General features: G+C 38.9%; 1 protein-coding gene across 1 annotated transcript; it reads right to left on the bottom strand.

Annotated features, from left to right (window-relative positions):
- Nucleotides 1–4113: 4113 nt before the first annotated feature.
- psmd4a (proteasome 26S subunit ubiquitin receptor, non-ATPase 4a) lies at nucleotides 4114–17592 on the bottom strand. Its single transcript, XM_063010777.1, has 10 exons — nucleotides 17518–17592; nucleotides 12157–12297; nucleotides 11309–11423; nucleotides 11078–11164; nucleotides 8470–8538; nucleotides 7348–7563; nucleotides 6253–6361; nucleotides 5331–5462; nucleotides 5137–5192; nucleotides 4114–4463 (listed from the first exon to the last, which is right to left on the bottom strand). The coding sequence occupies exons 1-10, from the start codon at nucleotides 17541–17543 to the stop codon at nucleotides 4293–4295; spliced, it is 1122 nt and encodes a 373-aa protein (XP_062866847.1). The 5' UTR covers nucleotides 17544–17592; the 3' UTR covers nucleotides 4114–4292.
- Between the last annotated feature and the right edge of the window lie 858 nt (nucleotides 17593–18450).

Below are 18450 nucleotides of genomic sequence, written 5' to 3'. Positions count from 1 at the left end.
TCAAACTGTATAACCACTGAAGTTGGCATTAATTGTGGATTCTATAGAGCAGCCTTCTTTATACAAATACAAATACCAAACAACATCCTACTGCAGATCTCATAACTCAAAACAAGTCACGGTTACAGGTGTTGTGACTTTCACTAAATGACCCAAAGAAAACCTTCAAGATGTAAGACAATTCTGGGAATAATGGATCTTTGAAGGGAGCTGGATCTTTAGGTTTCTGGCAGCAAAGAGTAGGTAAAAGAAGCCTATGTTCTGAAAAATTGTTCATGTTCTGAACTGTTATTAATAAAGATTGAGAAGTTTGGATCAGTTGTACTTTTGTTTGGAATACCTGAAACCCTTTTTTTGTGGAATACTTGATCGCGGCCCAGCCGCTCCTAGACTCTACCTCCAGCGGCCCCCAGATAAATTGAGTTTGAGACCCCTGGCTTAGACAAAAGTAAGTGGCTTTAGATAAAAGTGTCTGCTAAATGCCAAAAATGTAGAGATTACGTTCCATAATTGGGATACCTGTTTTTAAAAGACCATCAGTGATCAGATTTTTTTCAACCTGGTAACGTAGAGAGTAGCATATCTGCTATTTTAATACAAGTACACAACAAGTACTCCCAAGGGGTAAATGGCACAGTGTAAGATAAACTGACAGTTTAAAGTAAAGAGTAATTGTGTATATTGGAATACACAATGGTTTAACCCATACTGCATGTCACATTGATAAAAGAAAGTAAAATTTTAAAGATTATATTCCTACCCTCCTCACAGAAGTGCACAACTTTATTACCGATCACTTTACACATACTATATTCCTGGGGTTTTTCTGCATCACCAACCACCCTCTGAAATGTGCTTGGAGGCAAAACAAACTCGACTCCTTGTCCAGGCAAGTTTGTCAGTTTCAGTTAAAACATAATTTCTGCTTTAACTGTAGACATGGGCATATTTAGGAGAGTAGCTCTTTCCCTGACATCATGAACTATTGTTTAAAAGTACTTTAATGCTCCGAGCAAAAATATGAACGGAAAAACTGCTACATGTTTTCTAAGAATTTTCAGGGGGTGCAAATAAGTGTGTTCAAAATATTTATTTCTTGATAAGGGTTTTTTTTATTATTGAAATAAATTCACTTTAATTACATGTTGGCTATTTCTTATTTTTTTAATGTAAGCTTACACCGATGAGGCATAACATTATGACCACCTTTCTAATATTGTGTTGGTCCCCCTTTTGCTGCCAAAACAGCCCTGACCCGTCGAGGCATGGACTCCACTAGACCCATGAAGGTTTGCTGTGGTATCTGGCACCAAGATGTTAGCCGCAGATCCTTTAACTCCTGTAAGTTGTGAGGTGGGGCCTCCATGGATCGGACTTGTTTGTCCAGCACATCCAACAGATGCTCGATTGGATTGAAATCTGGGGAATTTCCTTAGACCACTTTTGATAGATATTGACCACTGAATACCAGGAACACCCCAAAAGAGCTGCAGTTTTGGAGATGCTCTGACCCAGTCGTCTAGCCACCACAATTTGGCCCCTGTCAAACTCACTCAATCCTTACGCTTGTCCATTTTTCCTGCTTCTAACACATCAACTTTGAGAATAAAATGTTCACTTGCTGCCTAATATATTCCACCCACTAACAGGTGCCGTGATGAAGAGATAGTCAGTGTTATTCATTTCACCTGACAGTGGTCATAATGTTATGCCTAGTCGACATATTTACCAAAAAGTAAATTTCTTATAACCCTTTTTACACCTCTTTACTAGGAGTGCCAGTAATTTTGGAGGGGAATATGTTCAAGTAATTACTGACTATCAGCTTACTTAAAGTCGAAGTAAATTTAAACATTTGGAATGTGATACTGATGTGTCTTATTATTTTAATGTGTTAAAGCACAATTTCATTACTACAGGCTCTGAACACTTTATTACTGCGCCATTAAATGAGCAAGTTCACAAAGTTCTTTTGACTTGGTTTTAACTGTTTATTAAAATGAATATATAAACACACACACACACACACACACAAACACACAATGATCAAATACTTGGCCATGAGCTTGTTGGACTACCTATTCCAAACCCATGGGCTTTTTCTTGAATTTCCACCTTTGTAGCTTCAATAATATCAAATGTTCTGGATATAAACTGAACATGATTTAAATTTAAATTTACATTTAAGTGTGTTTGCAATAGAGGATGTAAATATATGCTTTATTATTATTATTAAATTTTTTGAGAGTTAAACCAAAGGGTGAGAAGTTTTGCCCAAGACTCCCAAAGAAGCAGCATAATATCTATGTGAAGCAAGAAAGTCTTTTGGTCTATTAAGATCTCAAATGGCACATTAACCTCCTATTTAAAATATGATGGTGGTAGCATAAAATGCAAATGCATCTCTTCCACATTAACTGGCAATTGCATCAGGATGAATGTGAAAATTAAAGGTAGACAGTACAGGGATCTGGGATGAAAAGAAAATGCCATTGTGATGGTGCAAGCAGTGTCTCTCACGTTGTATACTTTTTCAGTGGTTTATGGTGGACTTTTCCTTAAGGTTTAATTAATTCATTAGGATTTTAACGGTATATTTTACACACTTTGGTTACATACAGGACAGGTATTTACTGCTTACACAGGATTTATCAGTTACCGTCTTTTAATGTCAAATACAGTCACGGACAATTTAGTATCTCCAATTCACCTCACTTGCATGTCCTTCATAATAATAATAATAATAATAATAATAATATGTTACATTTATATAGCGCCTTTCACAATCCCTCAATTTAAATTTGAGATTAGACAGAAGCCCAGTGCTAGCTGATCTGAGGGTGCGGGAGGGACGGTACAAACAAAGCAGCTCACTCGGATAGAAAGGGGCAAGACCATGAAGAGCTTTAAATGTTCAAAGAAGGATTTTATATTTGATTCGGCAGACAACTGGTAACCAATGAAGCTGTTAAAGAACAGGTGTGATGTGTGCAGTGCGTTTGGTGAATGTGGAGATTCTAGCTGCTGAGTTCTGGATGTACTTGGACTGGGAGGAAACCCACCCAGACACTGGAAGAACATGCGAACTCCACACAGAAAGGGGCCTAGACCGTTCTACCTAGGAGTCAAAGCCAGGGCCCTTCTTGCTGTGGGGCAACAGTGCTACCCACAGAGCCACCCTCTTAAGGTTTAATCATGATGTTATACTGTTGAGGAACTGGTGTACACGTGTGTATTTGTAATAAGTGATGGAATTTATAAGCTGGCATTGAAAAGATTCTTCTTATATTGGCTTTGCTTTCATTTTAATGCATTATATGGTTGACTACTGTATCAGTAAATAGTTGATTTCCCCGTGTCTGCATGGTTTTCCTCCGGGTGCTCCGGTTTCCTCCCACAGTCCAAAGACATGCAAGTGAGGTGAATTGGAGATACAAAATTGTCCATGACTGTGTTCGATATAACCTTATGAAGTGATGAATCTTGTGTAATGAGTAGCTACCGTTCCTGTCATGAATGTAACCAAAGTGTAAAACATGACGTTAAAATCCCAATAAACAAACAAACTAATAGTTGATTTATTTAAGAGAAAATTACAGTTTGTTGATTAGTAATACAAAAATTCTTTAAATCAGGGTCTTCACGGACATTGCGGCACTGTTAGATCAACTTTTACTGGATGTGTAATACAGTTCCACTGCAAATGTTAGCTTCTCAATTTGCTTGTTAGTGAAGTGACTAAGTAGGTGCCACATAACATGGGTGCATGGTTCAGAATGTGTTCCTGCCATGCCTGTAGTGTTTGCTGAAGGACCATTGTGACCCTGATGTTGATAACGAAGTTGATCCCTATGCCAACACAAAAACATGCAGTGTAGTGAAACTCTAGGATTAGGGCTGAAAAATTTACAATCTTAAACTGACTGAACGTCTGGTCTATTTAAAGCATGTGTTAATAGAAGAAGCAGCCATGATGAGTACCTGCATCATTCATCAACCAGTTTTTAATGGAAACGTAAATGTGAATAAAAGAACAAAGGATATTAAGCTATGTGTACATTTTGATACAGGCTGAGCCAATGAATATCTCAACAAACTGAATATTTCCAAAGCTGTTTCAAAATGTTTTAATGTCCCCATTCATTCACTCATTCACTCATTCTTACACGTGATTACAGAACCTTGTATATTTATGGGGCTTTCTCACAGCATTTTTTTTGTTAATTTTGCAAGGATTTTATTCTCATCAAATAACATGTCTAACATTTTGGTTTTACCATAGTCTAGGTCAATCATTTCTTCTTTTCCTCATCTTTTTTGCCATCAGGCTTGGTTCCGCTCTGAGAAGCTAAGGAGCCCATGGCGTTACGGATGGCCTCGTTGTTGGGGTCCACACCGGGCAGGTTCTCCAGTACACTTTGGAGAAACTCTGGATCTTGCATTACATCGTAGTCGTCCTCTTCCTGTTAACAGTGAGAGGTTTAGTGACCTGCATTAGTGGCTCATTATTACAGTGGAACACTCTTTCAGGGATGTGATTTTTAAATCCTAAGCTAAGATTTAAATTACAATGAACCAAGTTACCCGCAAGAACACAAACTCTCATAAATCGGATCAAGCCAAAATAGCTGAACATCTATATGTGCCATGAGCCATGTTAAAAACCATAACTAACTGACTAAGCTGTTTTGCTCACACTTTTGTCAACAAGATTAGAGCAACACCCAGGCCAAACTCTTTCCAAAAGACAATATCCACAGATTTTCTTTGTGTCAGAAGCTGGGTAATGTGTTTGCCTCAGTCAGGCAGTGGGTGCTTAATTACTTTCTATTTAAGCTTATTTCCACTCTTTTTTTTTTACCCGATCCAGTTCTGACCTCGATTGCACAGCAGAGGAAGTAACTGCCTAGCAATGAGGAACTCCGTGTCTGTGTAGTTGCACGGCTGGCTAATAGCAAAACTGACATTCAAACTTGAGAGCTCGAGACCTCAGAAGTTACCTCTGTGCCACCCGAGCATCTCTCCTCAATATTAATATTGCTAAAAAACCCACACAAAAGAAACTGCCCAGAGTCTTGCCATAGTTTGCTACAGCTCTATAAGTTGTGAAGTTTGACCCCAGCTTTGTGTGTTTACCTTTGCTGACTCAGCTGTGTCCATCGGTGCTGCCGTGTCCATTGATTCCCCAAATTCTGTAAAATAACAGAAACAGACGCATAAATTCTCCCATAAAAACACAGTGAAAATAAAAGAAATAAAAATTGGGCAGATTGCATAATCTTTGGTGATTTAATAGGCACTGCCACACATGAACTCCTTTGCAAACGTACCTTCACCAGCCAGAGACATCTGCATGGCATAAGCGATCTGCTCCTCCTCAGTCATGCTGCTGAAGTCCGGTAGTGAGGTCACACCCGACTCTGGCTGAGAGACTGACATCTTCAGTAAAGCTTCTTCTGATTCTAAAAAACACAGACACAAACAATGAATGTGTGGAAAGACCCACATCATTACTAAAGGAAAGTTCAACACAGACACCATAAAGACTCCACAGATTTTACTGTACACTGAAACATGGAACAGAAACTGGAACAGAAACTGGAACAGAAACTGGAACAGAAACTGGCCAATCTGACTACTCTTGCGTTCTTTCCTAAGTAGATTGTTTCTACATTTTTGCAATAGACTATGACTTTCAAAATGACAGCTGGCTCTCACTGCATGTATGCTTCACAAAAAAATCAAACAAGCATGCTCAGGTTCTCTAAAAGAAAACACATGCTCAACATACACCATATGTATGTTGACACCCCACGGTGAGCTTGTTTTATTTCAAAGCAATATACGTGGATATGGAGGATCTGCATTTGCATCGTGAACAGCCTGCAATCTTCTAGGAGGACTTTCCACAAGATTTTGTGACGCGTCTGTGGGAATTTTCACCCATTAGGTCAAAGGAGCATTTATTAGGTCTGGTATTGATGTAGGAAGGCTTAAAAAATAGATCATTATTATTTTAATAAATAATAAATAACAACTGCACCATAATCATCCATGGTGGCCTATTACTTTTTTCTGACTTCTTACAGTACTGGCAATGAGCTGTGTTTATTTCTGTGTCTTTTATCTATTTAGCCATAATTGCCAATTTATCATCAGCTCTAAAAATTAAAGACATGTGCAGTTTTAATAATAGTGTAAAAGAAGTACAGGTCTGTGATAAATAAACAACATTTTAAATTCTGAACACACCATCAGCTGAGGGGGTGGGAATTCCTGCCTCAGCTGCTGATTGGGCTGCAGCTCTGCGAGCCTCCTCCTCCTGCCGCTGCCTCTGCTCCTCCATGGATACACGCAGGGCCTAACAAAATAGAAAGAAAAATCCTGTTTAATACTTCAGAGAACATTCAGCCTTTTACCGTTTATACAAAGTATACAATATCAAATGGAAAACCTAAAAATAAAAAATTAAATTAAATATGTAGAACAATACGATATTCTAATACCCAGGTACTGTTTTGGTGGTGTCGTAATAGATTTCTATACTTTTCAGGCAAAAGATTCACCAATACAACCCATTAGTCATTTACAGGATTTAAACCCCTGTTGCACACACAGTGTTGTGGATTTGATCCTAAATTTACCCAGTGATCCGCCTCTCACAATTTGAACTGACTGGTTGGTTTGTTTGTGTTTTAATGATATGGTTACACTGAGGTTATATTCATCTATTAAAGCAAAGATCTTAGCTTGAGGTTTAAGTCCTGATTAAATCCTGTATCTGAGAGGAATTCAGAGCATTCATTAGGTGTTTTCATGTTCAGATTTCTTTCACTGAATTTATTACGGAGAGCTTTTGTCAGGTCTGTAGGTATTTGGGGCATTTGATCAGTAAGTGTGTGTGGCAAGTAGAAGTGGGGTGGTTTCCCCTTTCAGTAAGTGCTAGTGTGTTAAGCGGGTGTGGCTTAATATAACCATAAACCTTCCCTAAAGTTGACTCCTAGGCCAAATTGGGCATCTGGGCAAGAATGATCTTCACAGAACCCAATGGTCTCTCAAAGTAAGCTCCAGAAGTCCTATACAGAGATGGGACAACCTGTAGGACAGACAACAACCTCAACAGTTGTTGACCAACTAATTTATGTACTATCTGGTGTACCATGTGCCTGGTAGACAGAAGTAAGAAATGGTGCCAACAGAAGCTTTTTACGTCAGGCAAAAGTAAATGTCTATATCACTATAGGTAATTGCTTTAATTAATTAGTGTAATGAGCATTCAGGTATTCAGTTTTTTCACATAAAGGCAACATTTATTCTGAATCTACAATTACATTGATGCTACCTTACCAGAGCAAGTTCAGGATCGGCGCTGGGGTCCACCCCAAACTCAAAGTCGCTGGCCCCAAGACCCATCATTGTGCCACCTTCTCCTGCCAGGATGGGTGAGGAGAGAAGAGCATCTGCCAAACTGGGGCCAGGGGGCACGGTGACCAGATGAGAGCCTGTGCCCTCCTTTCCGTTCAGAGTGTTTACAAATGCAGTGAGCTTCTCCGTGTTCATTTCCTACAGGGTGAGGAAAGTGAGACAGTCAGTCAACATAAGCTGCTGTGTTATTACCATACTATGATGTTGTTATAAAGGATGATAATCCTTAACCAACAATCAACTATTTAAGTTCAACAGGACCTCACACATTTACATAAACAATAAAAATAAATAGCATAAGCACAGCTTGTTCGGCATTTAAAATGTCATGGAAAAAAAAGTTTTTTTCATGGCCAAATGTATTTAGGCATTCTTCAGAATTATTAATTTTAGTTGTTCAAGCCATATCTATCGCTAACAGGTCACTTCCAACTTTTTGGCAACAGCTCAGGAAAGGCCCCTGTGCACAAAGTCATGATTCAGTTAGTTTGCTCAAAGAAACTTTAGAATGTAATCAGAATGTTTATTGTGGGTCTGGCCTTTATGTCCAGCATTAATGCATGACCTTACAAATGCTCCTTTGATTGAGTGGTCACAAATATTTACAGATGCACTCCTAGAGGAAAGAAGGCAGTCACAAAGCCCATGGTTTTGGAATGGGCCGTCCATCATGCTCCTAGCCAAGACAACATGATCAGCAGTGCCCTCTCTGTGTCTGCGCATTCAGCAAAATATGCTAATCATGCTTGTTAGGAAATTATGTGACGCACAGCCACATGTGCAGGATTTGATTATTAATGCACAAATCAATTAGGCCACTATAAACCAGTCATACAGATTGCATATAACAGATTTAAATGCAAAATAGTTTGCTTGTTTATCTCTGTTGCTTTCCTTTCTGATGACTATAACCTGCTCAATACTTTGCTACACCTGCATTAAGACCCAGACAAATAAAAGCAGATAGGTTCAAGAAGTAGTGTAGATGTCGGGAAAACTGTTCAATCAAGGATCTGTAAAGAAAATCTAAAAAAAGACATTTACCTCCTCTCCAAAACTGATTACATCCACATTGACCTTTTCTTTCTTCAACCGTTTAGCCAGTTTCACCAACTATAAAGAAATGAGAAAAATAAGTAACTGTAAATGACATATATACCGTGGATCAAAAAGTAAACACACGGTCTACACACTGGTTACAATGGCAGCTTTTTTTGATGTAAAAAAAACTTAAGGCAAGATGAATCATTTCAGAACTTTTTCCACCTTTAATGTAAACTATATGTACAGTTCCACTGAAAAACAACCTGAAATCCTTTCGGAGGGATAAAAATAACAATTAACTGGTTGCATAATATGCACATCTATTGATTTTATTACATCATTCAGTCTTTTTGGGTAGGAATCTATCAGCATTGTGCATTCTAACTTCTCAAGCTTTGCCTAGTTTTCTCTTGTGCACATACAGCCCTCAACTGGATTCAAGTCTGGTTTCTGGCTGGCCCATTCCAAACATTTAAACCTCTGGTGAAGCCCTTATTTGTTGATGTGGAGGTGTGATTTGGGTTGTTGTGCTGATAAGTCAAATGCATATGCATCTTCAGCTTTTTAGCAAGGTATAGTGCCAAAATTGAGTGACACTGGAACTGTTTATAATTCCCTCCACCTTGAATAAAGTCCCAGTTCAGGTTAAAGAAAAAAAAAGCCACGAAACATAATGCTGCCACCACCATGCCTTTTGGAATTATGGGCAAAAAAGATCAACCTTGGTCTCTTCAGAACATAACACACTTATGACTTGATGTAGGTTTTAGCAAAACGTAGTCAGGTTTGGATGTTTTTCTTGCCACCCTACCTCACAGCCCAGACATATAAAGAATACAGAAGATTGTTGTCAAATGTAGTACACAACCAGTGCTTGCCAGAAAATCCTGCAGCTACTTTAATGTTGCTGTAGGTCTCTTGGCCGCCTCCCGCACCAGTTTTCTTCATGGCTGGACACTCAGTTCTTGCTTTTACATTCACAATTGAATTGATGGCAGGTTTGTATTGAATACTATTTAACATGATAGTTTGTTTAATGTGAATGTGGTTTATTTTGAGCACAACCACATCTCCAATTATAAAAAGGGTTTGTACACATAGGCAACCACATTATTTTAGTTTTTTCTCCTCTAAATGATTTCACTTTCTTTTTCTATTGAATTGCACAGAATACTTAAATCATTTAGATTGGTCAGATTCTTTTTTTTATTTTTTTTATCATATATTGTGTATATATACAGGGGTTGGACAGAATAACTGAAACACCTGGTTTTAGACCACAATAATTTATTAGTATGGTGTAGGGCCTCCTTTTGCGGCCAATACAGCGTCAATTGGTCTTGGAAATGACATATACAAGTCCTGCACAGTGGTCAGAGGGATTTTAAGCCATTCTTCTTGCAGGATAGTGGCCAGGTCACTACGTGATGCTGGTGGAGGAAAACGTTTCCTGACTCGCTTCTCCAAAACACCCCAAAGTGGCTCAATAATATTTAGATCTGGTGACTGTGCAGGCCATGGGAGATGTTCAACTTCACTTTCATGTTCATCAAACCAATCTTTCACCAGTCTTGCTGTGTGTATTGGTGCATTGTCATCCTGATACACGGCACCACCATTGGATGCACATGGTCCTCCAGAATGGTTCGGTAGTCCTTGGCAGTGACGCGCCCATCTAGCACAAGTATTGGGCCAAGGGAATGCCATGATATGGCAGCCCAAACCATCACTGATCCACCCCCATGCTTCACTCTGGGCATGCAACAGTCTTGGTGGTACGCTTCTTTGGGGCTTCTCCACACCGTAACTCTCCCGGATGTGGGGAAAACAGTAAAGGTGGACTCATCAGAGAACAATACATGTTTCACATTGTCCACAGCCCAAGATTTGCGCTCCTTGCACCATTGAAACCGACGTTTGGCATTGGCACGAGTGACCAAAGGTTTGGCTATAGCAGCCCGGCCGTGTATATTGACCCTGTGGAGCTCCCGACGGACAGTTCTGGTGGAAACAGGAGAGTTGAGGTGCACATTTAATTCTGCCGTGATTTGGGCAGCCGTGGTTTTATGTTTTTTGGATACAATCCGGGTTAGCACCCGAACATCCCTTTCAGACAGCTTCCTCTTGCGTCCACAGTTAATCCTGTTGGATGTGGTTTGTCCTTCTTGGTGGTATGCTGACATTTACCCTGGATACCGTGGCTCTTGATACATCACAAAGACTTGCTGTCTTGGTCACAGATGCGCCAGCAAGACGTGCACCAACAATTTGTCCTCTTTTGAACTCTGGTATGTCACCCATAATGTTGTGTGCATTGCAATATTTTGAGCAAAACTGTGCTCTTACCCTGCTAATTGAACCTTCACACTCTGCTCTTACTGGTGCAATGTGCAATTAATGAAGATTGGCCACCAGACTGGTCCAATTTAGCCATGAAACCTCCCACACTAAAATGACAGGTGTTTCAGTTATTTTGTCCAACCCCTGTATATATATATATATATATATATATATATATATATATGTTGCATATTTATTCAAGTATATGTACAGTAAGAAGAAATTCAAAACTGACCGGTCATGTGACAACACATACACACAATCTTACATCTTTCTCATTGTCCTCTATTGGGCTTCCCACAAAAGCGATGATTCTCATCTTGTGGTTCTTTCCCTGTCTGTGCTTCAGTGCCAGCTAAAGAAACAAAAGTGCCATCAGTGGGTCAGTACAGAGCAGCATGTCCCCTACCATAAACACTTGAGCAATTAAATAAATAAATAAAAATAAAAAATAAAAAAACTTGAATATTTGTTGTAGGAAATTTTGAATCTGACTCACGTGAGCTACTCTAATGCCAGTACAGAAGCTGATCTTGCCAAGGGGCTGAACAGCATGGAGTTTGGAGAGTATACGGCCGGTGTCTGGCGTTAGAGTGGTCAGGACCTCACAGTTACTGTCAACATAAATCAGATGTACACACACACTGTTATAAATGGCATACAATCAGTTTAGCACTGTGGTCCTAATTTGCAACTGAAAAGCAATTGTTATGGAAGGAAACACAGTGCAAATTATAACCATGTTTGTTTAATAAATTGCAGGATGACATTAAATATTCAGCAATTTCTGATGAAATAAGTATCAAAGAAATCTAATCAAAGAAAAGGGCAATATCATTTAAAGCACAGCCCATATGACCATGGATACTCTTAAAATCACATGTTTCTGTATTATTTATAAAACAGGGTTTTTATTTTATTTATTGATTTTTTAAAACACTAACATTAGCATGCCAGCCCAAGGTGGTGATTTTTTTTCTTTAAAAAAAATTAAGTACAGCCTTAGATTGATTGGTTAAAATAATGTTTAGCTGTATCTTCTTGGCATCGTGTGCTGCTTTTTGAGACCTTCTAGACTGCTTAAAAGGCCAGACAGGTTCTATTTTGGTGAGGTCTGGTATTAATCATGCCTGGGTGTGGCTAGTGAAACTAATCCCAATACTCAATTAGTAGCTAAGTGGGAAATAACTTTTTCACATTGATGTTTTTAATAAATAAAACAAAACAGCTAAAGCACAAACAAACACACACCTCAAATAATTAGCACAGAAAAGATCATACCTTAATTAACTTAAATAAAAATCTGTTACAGGTAAATGTTCCTTTAGGATGACGAGCAAAACTCACTTTGCCATTGTGATGAGCCCCACATTGTTTTCAGGGTTGCTGCGCGTCTTTGAGTGACAAACGATATTGACGGCATCTTGCTGTGCCTGCAGACGGGTGGGTAGAAAATCTCCATTCCTCATATATTCACTGTTGTCCACACTGGAAAACAGAACAACAGTGGGGATAAGTACAGGTGATGTGCAGTGTACCCTGTAGACCGTAACAAAACAGACAGGACAGTCAAACTGCACATACTAAATTATCTGATAATCAACATTTATGAAAACACCCCTGAATAAACACATTCTGCATGCAGTTTATCATAAGTCAATCCGAATGTCTGGGCTTCTTCAGATTTAACATGCATGATACCAAGCACGTTTACAATGTTGTTGTGTTATATAACCATGTCCATAAAGTCCCCTTTTATGCTATCATCCAAACCAGTTACCAGAGCCTTTTGTAGGTTCTGACATGCATTTCATATGAGTAAAACTAAAGAGGATCAGAAAAGTCCTTTTTTAAATCAGATAGTGTGGGTGGAACCAAATATAAGGCCAATCATTCCTCATTCTTTTCTAGCAACTACTTTAACCTGTTTGTCACTGCAAGTCTAGAGCCACACAAAGACAGGGTGCAAGGCAGGAACACAGCGAACAACACCCTCTGGGTAATACACTCTCTACAAGAAACAAACTTAAATATGGGACTTTTCTATACATTGGACTGCAAGTTTCTTTTCATTGGAGTGTGCTGTAATGGTCAGCAGAACAAGGACACTATTATGCACTTAATAATTTAAATCATAAATAGGTAATGTATTATTTAATTACACTGCCCCGCTTGTGAACAGTACTGCGCCACCAGCAAACAGCACTGGGCCTAATAATACATTGTAATTATATATTGTTGTTACTGTGGTTAACTCAACCTTCTAGTTCTACATTAGTACAGTTAACTGTATTGTTGGCTGTATAGTATCCCTAACCAAACTTTCCATATTCCGTTTGTACGCACAAGATGTTTTTACATACTGCACAGTAAGAATCTAAAGATTTGATCTGTATGAAGTAGTCCTGATTTGCACTGACCACCTTGTATTTGTTTTTGAGTCAGCATTGACCTGCAACATATGTTGTTTTTACATTTGCCTGTTTGTCTTAAATGCTAATAAATAACAGAACAAAACTGTCTGAATGGTGCTCTATTAACAACCTGGCACTCAACACCTCTAAAACAAAAGAGATGGTCATCTGCTTTAGGAGACAGACAGAGGAACCTACTCCCTTATACATCGGAGGAAACACAGTAGAGAGAGTGTCTAATTTCAAATTCCTAGGCACACACATCTCCCAGGACCTACCAACACCACTTCTCTGGTGAAAAAAGCACAGAAGCAACTCTACTTTTTAAGGACACTAAGAAAAGCCAACCTGTCCAAGCAGCTATTGGTGTCCTTCTATCGCAGCACTGTGGAAAGCATACTCACCCATGGCATTCTGGTGTGGTATGCCAGCTGCTCTGAGGCTGACAAGAAGGCTCTTCAGAGGGTCATCAAATCAGCTCAGAGAACCATCAACACTGAGCAGCCTTCACTAGAGAACATTTACAGAACCCGATGCCTGCGTCGGGCCACAAACATCATTAAGGACTCATTTCACCCTTGTTGCAACCTGTTCTCCTTGTTGCCCTCTGGTAGGCGCTATAGGAGTATCAAGGCCCGTACTTCCAGACTCCTGAAAAGCTTTTACCCCTCTGCCATAAAAACACTAAACTATCAAACTTTACATCCTAGGAAATAATATGCAATTTATAGGGACTGTGCAATAACCTTCTTCTTCTTTTTTTTATGTAAAGTTCTTAAAACCACACGTTTATTTTTGTATCTAGATGTGTATGTTTATTTTGTAAATACATGTGTATATATATATATATCTGTGTGTACATACATGTACCGTCAAGGAGATGCTCAAAAATTTCGTTGTGCACTGTGCAATGACAATAAAGGCATTCTATTCTATTCTATTAAAACTAGCATTATATATGATTTAAAAATTCATGCAGGCAAAACATAGAAATTCAGAACCTGACCAGATTGATTCAACTTTGTTCCAATTAAAAATAATTAATTGAATAGCAGGTATGTTTTTCTTAATCTATGTTATATGATTTAATTGTGTCAATACTGTGTACATACAAACAGTATACAACATATAGCAAAACAGGTGGATACCTGACCATGAACTTGTTGGACATCCCATTTCAAAACCACTGGCCTTAATTTGCCCCTTCGCCAATTTTACAGGAAGCATTTGTGAGTGTGTCTGGTATGGATTTATAGATGATTTATAGATCATCTATAAATTCCCTTTATTTATCCAAAAGGTAATGTCTGGGAATTTGCACCTGTTCAGTCAAAAAAGTTCCAATTTATCCCATGGGTGTTCAAGGGAGCTAGAGGTGGCAGACGTGAAGATGCTGGGATTCTCAATGGGAGTGATTGGGGGAGATTGGGACAGTTTGGGCATGTGCAGAGGAGGGAGAAGGGTGCTGAGAATGGAGCCATGCAGGAGGAGGAGAGGAAGGCCAAATGGAAGGTTTGTAGATGAAGTGAGGTAGGTGTGACAGAGAAGGATGTTCAGGACAGGGCTAGATGGAGACGAATCTTTCTCTATTCTTTTAATCAGTGAACACTTTCTGATCAGGCTGAAGCACAAATAGAACACACTGCCATATCAATACCACATTAGTGTCATTGCAGTGCTGAAAATACTCCACCAACCAAATAGTCCAGGTTGATTAATGGGGTAAGCGGGAGGGGTGTATGTGACAATCTGTCTAGTAAAACAGATGGACTACAGTAAGTAATTGTATATCACACAGTTCATCTGTATGGCAGGTCTAGCTTAAAAAATAATCAATCAATTGATGTAACAGATTGTTATACCTATATAAAGTGCTCGGTGAGTGCATTTGCTGCACAGACTCCGATCATGTTTCTTTGGAAGAAGAGATTAATTAAATTTCCTTCTCAACCACATCTCTCACATGTAATTATAACGCATTTGTACAGTCGATTGGTGCGGCATAGCAAGAAGGTCCTGGGTTCTATCCCCAAATGGGTCGATCCGGGTCCTTTCTGTGTGGAGTTTGCATGTTCCCCCCGTGTCTGCGTGGGTTTACTCCAGGAGCTCCGGTTTCCTCCCACAGTCCAAAGACATGCAAGTGAGGCGGATTGGAGATACAAAATTGTCCATGACTGTGTTTGACATTAAACTTGAACTGATGAATCTTGTGTAATGAGTAACTGCTGTTTCTGTCATGAATGTAACCAAAGTGTGTAAAACATGACGTTAAAATCCTGATCCAAATCACAACCAGTAGACATATTTATATCGTCAATCGGTGTTTATAAAGTCGTAACGATCTTTAGTTTTAATTATTTTTTCTAAACACTTAAATTCCGTTAATACCCAACCTACGGTTGCCAACTTTCAGAACTGGATATAAGGAACACCCTGGGCGGTTAGGGTTGCACCTATAAAAAATATAACGGGTCTTACACCGCCATAGGGACATTATCAAAATGTTTAATTTAGGCTGTTTAACATATATTATTTTAATCCTTTATAATAATAAATCAGAACCATATTTTAGGCAAAACAACATGCATGAAGAACATCATGTAAAAAATTTTCTCAATAATGCAAACAACATTTTTACATAATCATTTGTAAATTTTTTTTTTTAATAAAACAGACCTGGTATTATAAAAAATGCTGAACATTTCTCACACTTTTCCATAAATACTTTTTCCATACATTTTTTTTTAGTCTTGTTTAGTGTTCTTTGCAGCAGTGTGTTGGGGAAGCAGCCTCAGAGCAGGGGATGTAAAGAAACTCAATAAACTGATCAGGAAGGCTGGCTCAGGTTTGGTCTGCTCACTGGACAGTTTCGAGCTGGTGGTTGGAAGGAGGCCACTGAATAAACTCACAACCATATCTGACAACCCATCACACCCCCTTCATGACCTGTTAGTCGGACAGCTGAGCACTTTCAGCAACAGACTCATCCAGCTCCGCTGTAACAAGGAACGATCTCACTGTATAACAATTCACTAGTTCGGGACATCATCGAACACTAAACCACTATCAGGACAGACCCATGGAGCATGTTCTAGCACTCTGTTCATAAAGACTAAAGACTATACTACGTATCTCTTGTTATTTAACACTACTACAGCTTAGTATATCACATTACATATCTCATCTAAATATTTAATGCCAGGATAATTCTTAGTTTGTTTTTTTTATATGACATACTACTCTTTTTTATTCTATTTATTCAATTTCATAGTGTGTACAACATTACTTGTGTACTTAATTCTTTGGACTTTTGTATTTATATACTTTTGTACTTTAATTCTCTGTACTTTTTGCTTTAATGTACTGGAGCTGCTGTAATAACTGATTAATAAAGTTATCTATCTATCTATCTATCTATCTATCTATCTATCTATCTATCTAGTTTATGTATTACAGTGGGCACTGTTTGGAATAAACTCAACTGTGTGGCATCTTTGGCTGGCATGTTACTTTTTTGTATTATATTTTGTTAGAATTTCATATCACATGTACACTGTCAATTTGATATTTTCCTCCACAAAGTAGTTTAAACTATTTTAGTAATTTTAGTTAACCAAACTAGATTTAAGTAATTTTAGTTAACCAAACATAAGAAATGATTTCGTATTTTACGGGACGGTTGGCAACCCTAACCCAACCTTGTCTAGCAAGCATCACTGACAGCCTGTCAGTAATAGCAGGGAGGCGATGTGATAATACAATAGATTACCGGTGACCTATAAAAACGCAGTGACATGTACAGTTGTTCAATAAATAATAATTATACTACTAATTACATTTCTATAATTATAATCCACTTAATTTCACAATGACCCGGTATAGTCATGGCCTAAAGTCGGCTAACTGAGAGCTAGCTGAATCACTCAACACAAACAGTGCTAGCTCGATCAGCTACCTAGCCAGTAACGTCCAGTCTAACATGACTGGAACCAGTTTAAAAATCAGCTCTGCTTTTTTCCTTCAATGTTGTCAGTAGCACCAGTGCACTCACTGCACACTGGCTGCTTTATTGACGTGCTGTTATTTATGTTGTATGTAGCGTTAGCTTGTTAGCTAGCTAATAGAGATAATGACTCAGGAGAATATCGAATACACACTAAACTCCTCACATTTCAACAAACAGCGACGAAATACATAAAACGTTCAAACAAAACACATGTTTGTGATGTATTTTAAATGTAGCTTTAGTGAGTGAAATATAAAGCGCGCATATAAAATATTCTTTCTTTCTTACCAGACCATTGTACTTTCCAGCACCATCTTGGAAACTTTGTAGTCCTGAACACCGCGGCTGCTGATTGGTCAAAGTGTCGCTCTTCATAACCACACCAGTGATTGGCTGAGAGTTTCTTCACCATACAAAAAACCTACAGAGGATTCAAGCGTCGCCCTCTCCAGTAATCAGTTACATAGCACTGGTCAGAACGATTTTATCAGCTCCACTTACCATATAAAAGCACTTTGTAGTTCTACAATTACTGCCTGTAGTCCATCTGTTACTCTGCATGCTTTGTTAGCCCCCTTTCATGCTGTTCTTCAATGGTCAGGACTCTCCCAGGACCACCACAGAGCAGGTATTATTTAGGTGGTGGATCATTCTCAGCACTGTAGTGACACTGACATGGTGCTGGTATGAGTGGATAAGACACATCAATGCTGTCACTCACTGTCACTGCTGGACTGAGAATAGTCCACCAACCAAAAATATCCAGCCAACAGTACTCCATGGGCAGCATCCTGTGACCACTGATGAAGGTCTAGAAGATGACCGACTCAAACAGCAGCAATAGATGAGCGATCGTCTCTGACTTTACATCTACAAGGTGGACCAACTAGGTAGGAGTGTCTAATAGAGTGGACAGTGAGTGGACACGGTATTTAAAAACTCCAGCAGCACTGCTGTGTCTGATCCACTCATACCAGCACAACACACACTAACACACCACCACCATGTCAGTGTCACTGCAGTGCTGAGAATCATCCGCCACCTAAATAATACCTGCTCTGTGGTGGTCCTGACCATTGAAGAACAGGGTGAAAGCAGGCTAAAACAGTATGTAGAGAAACAGATAGACTACAGTCAGTAATTGTAGAACTACAAAGTGCTCCTATATGGTAAGTGGAGCTGATAAAATGGACAGTGAGTGTAGAAACAAGGAGGTGGTTT

Source organism: Trichomycterus rosablanca, chromosome 2, assembly GCF_030014385.1.
Source record: "Trichomycterus rosablanca isolate fTriRos1 chromosome 2, fTriRos1.hap1, whole genome shotgun sequence".
Classification (NCBI taxonomy): domain Eukaryota; kingdom Metazoa; phylum Chordata; class Actinopteri; order Siluriformes; family Trichomycteridae; genus Trichomycterus; species Trichomycterus rosablanca.
The sequence above is the reverse complement of the archived record's forward strand: the minus strand, read 5'-3'. Positions and strand labels throughout refer to the sequence as shown.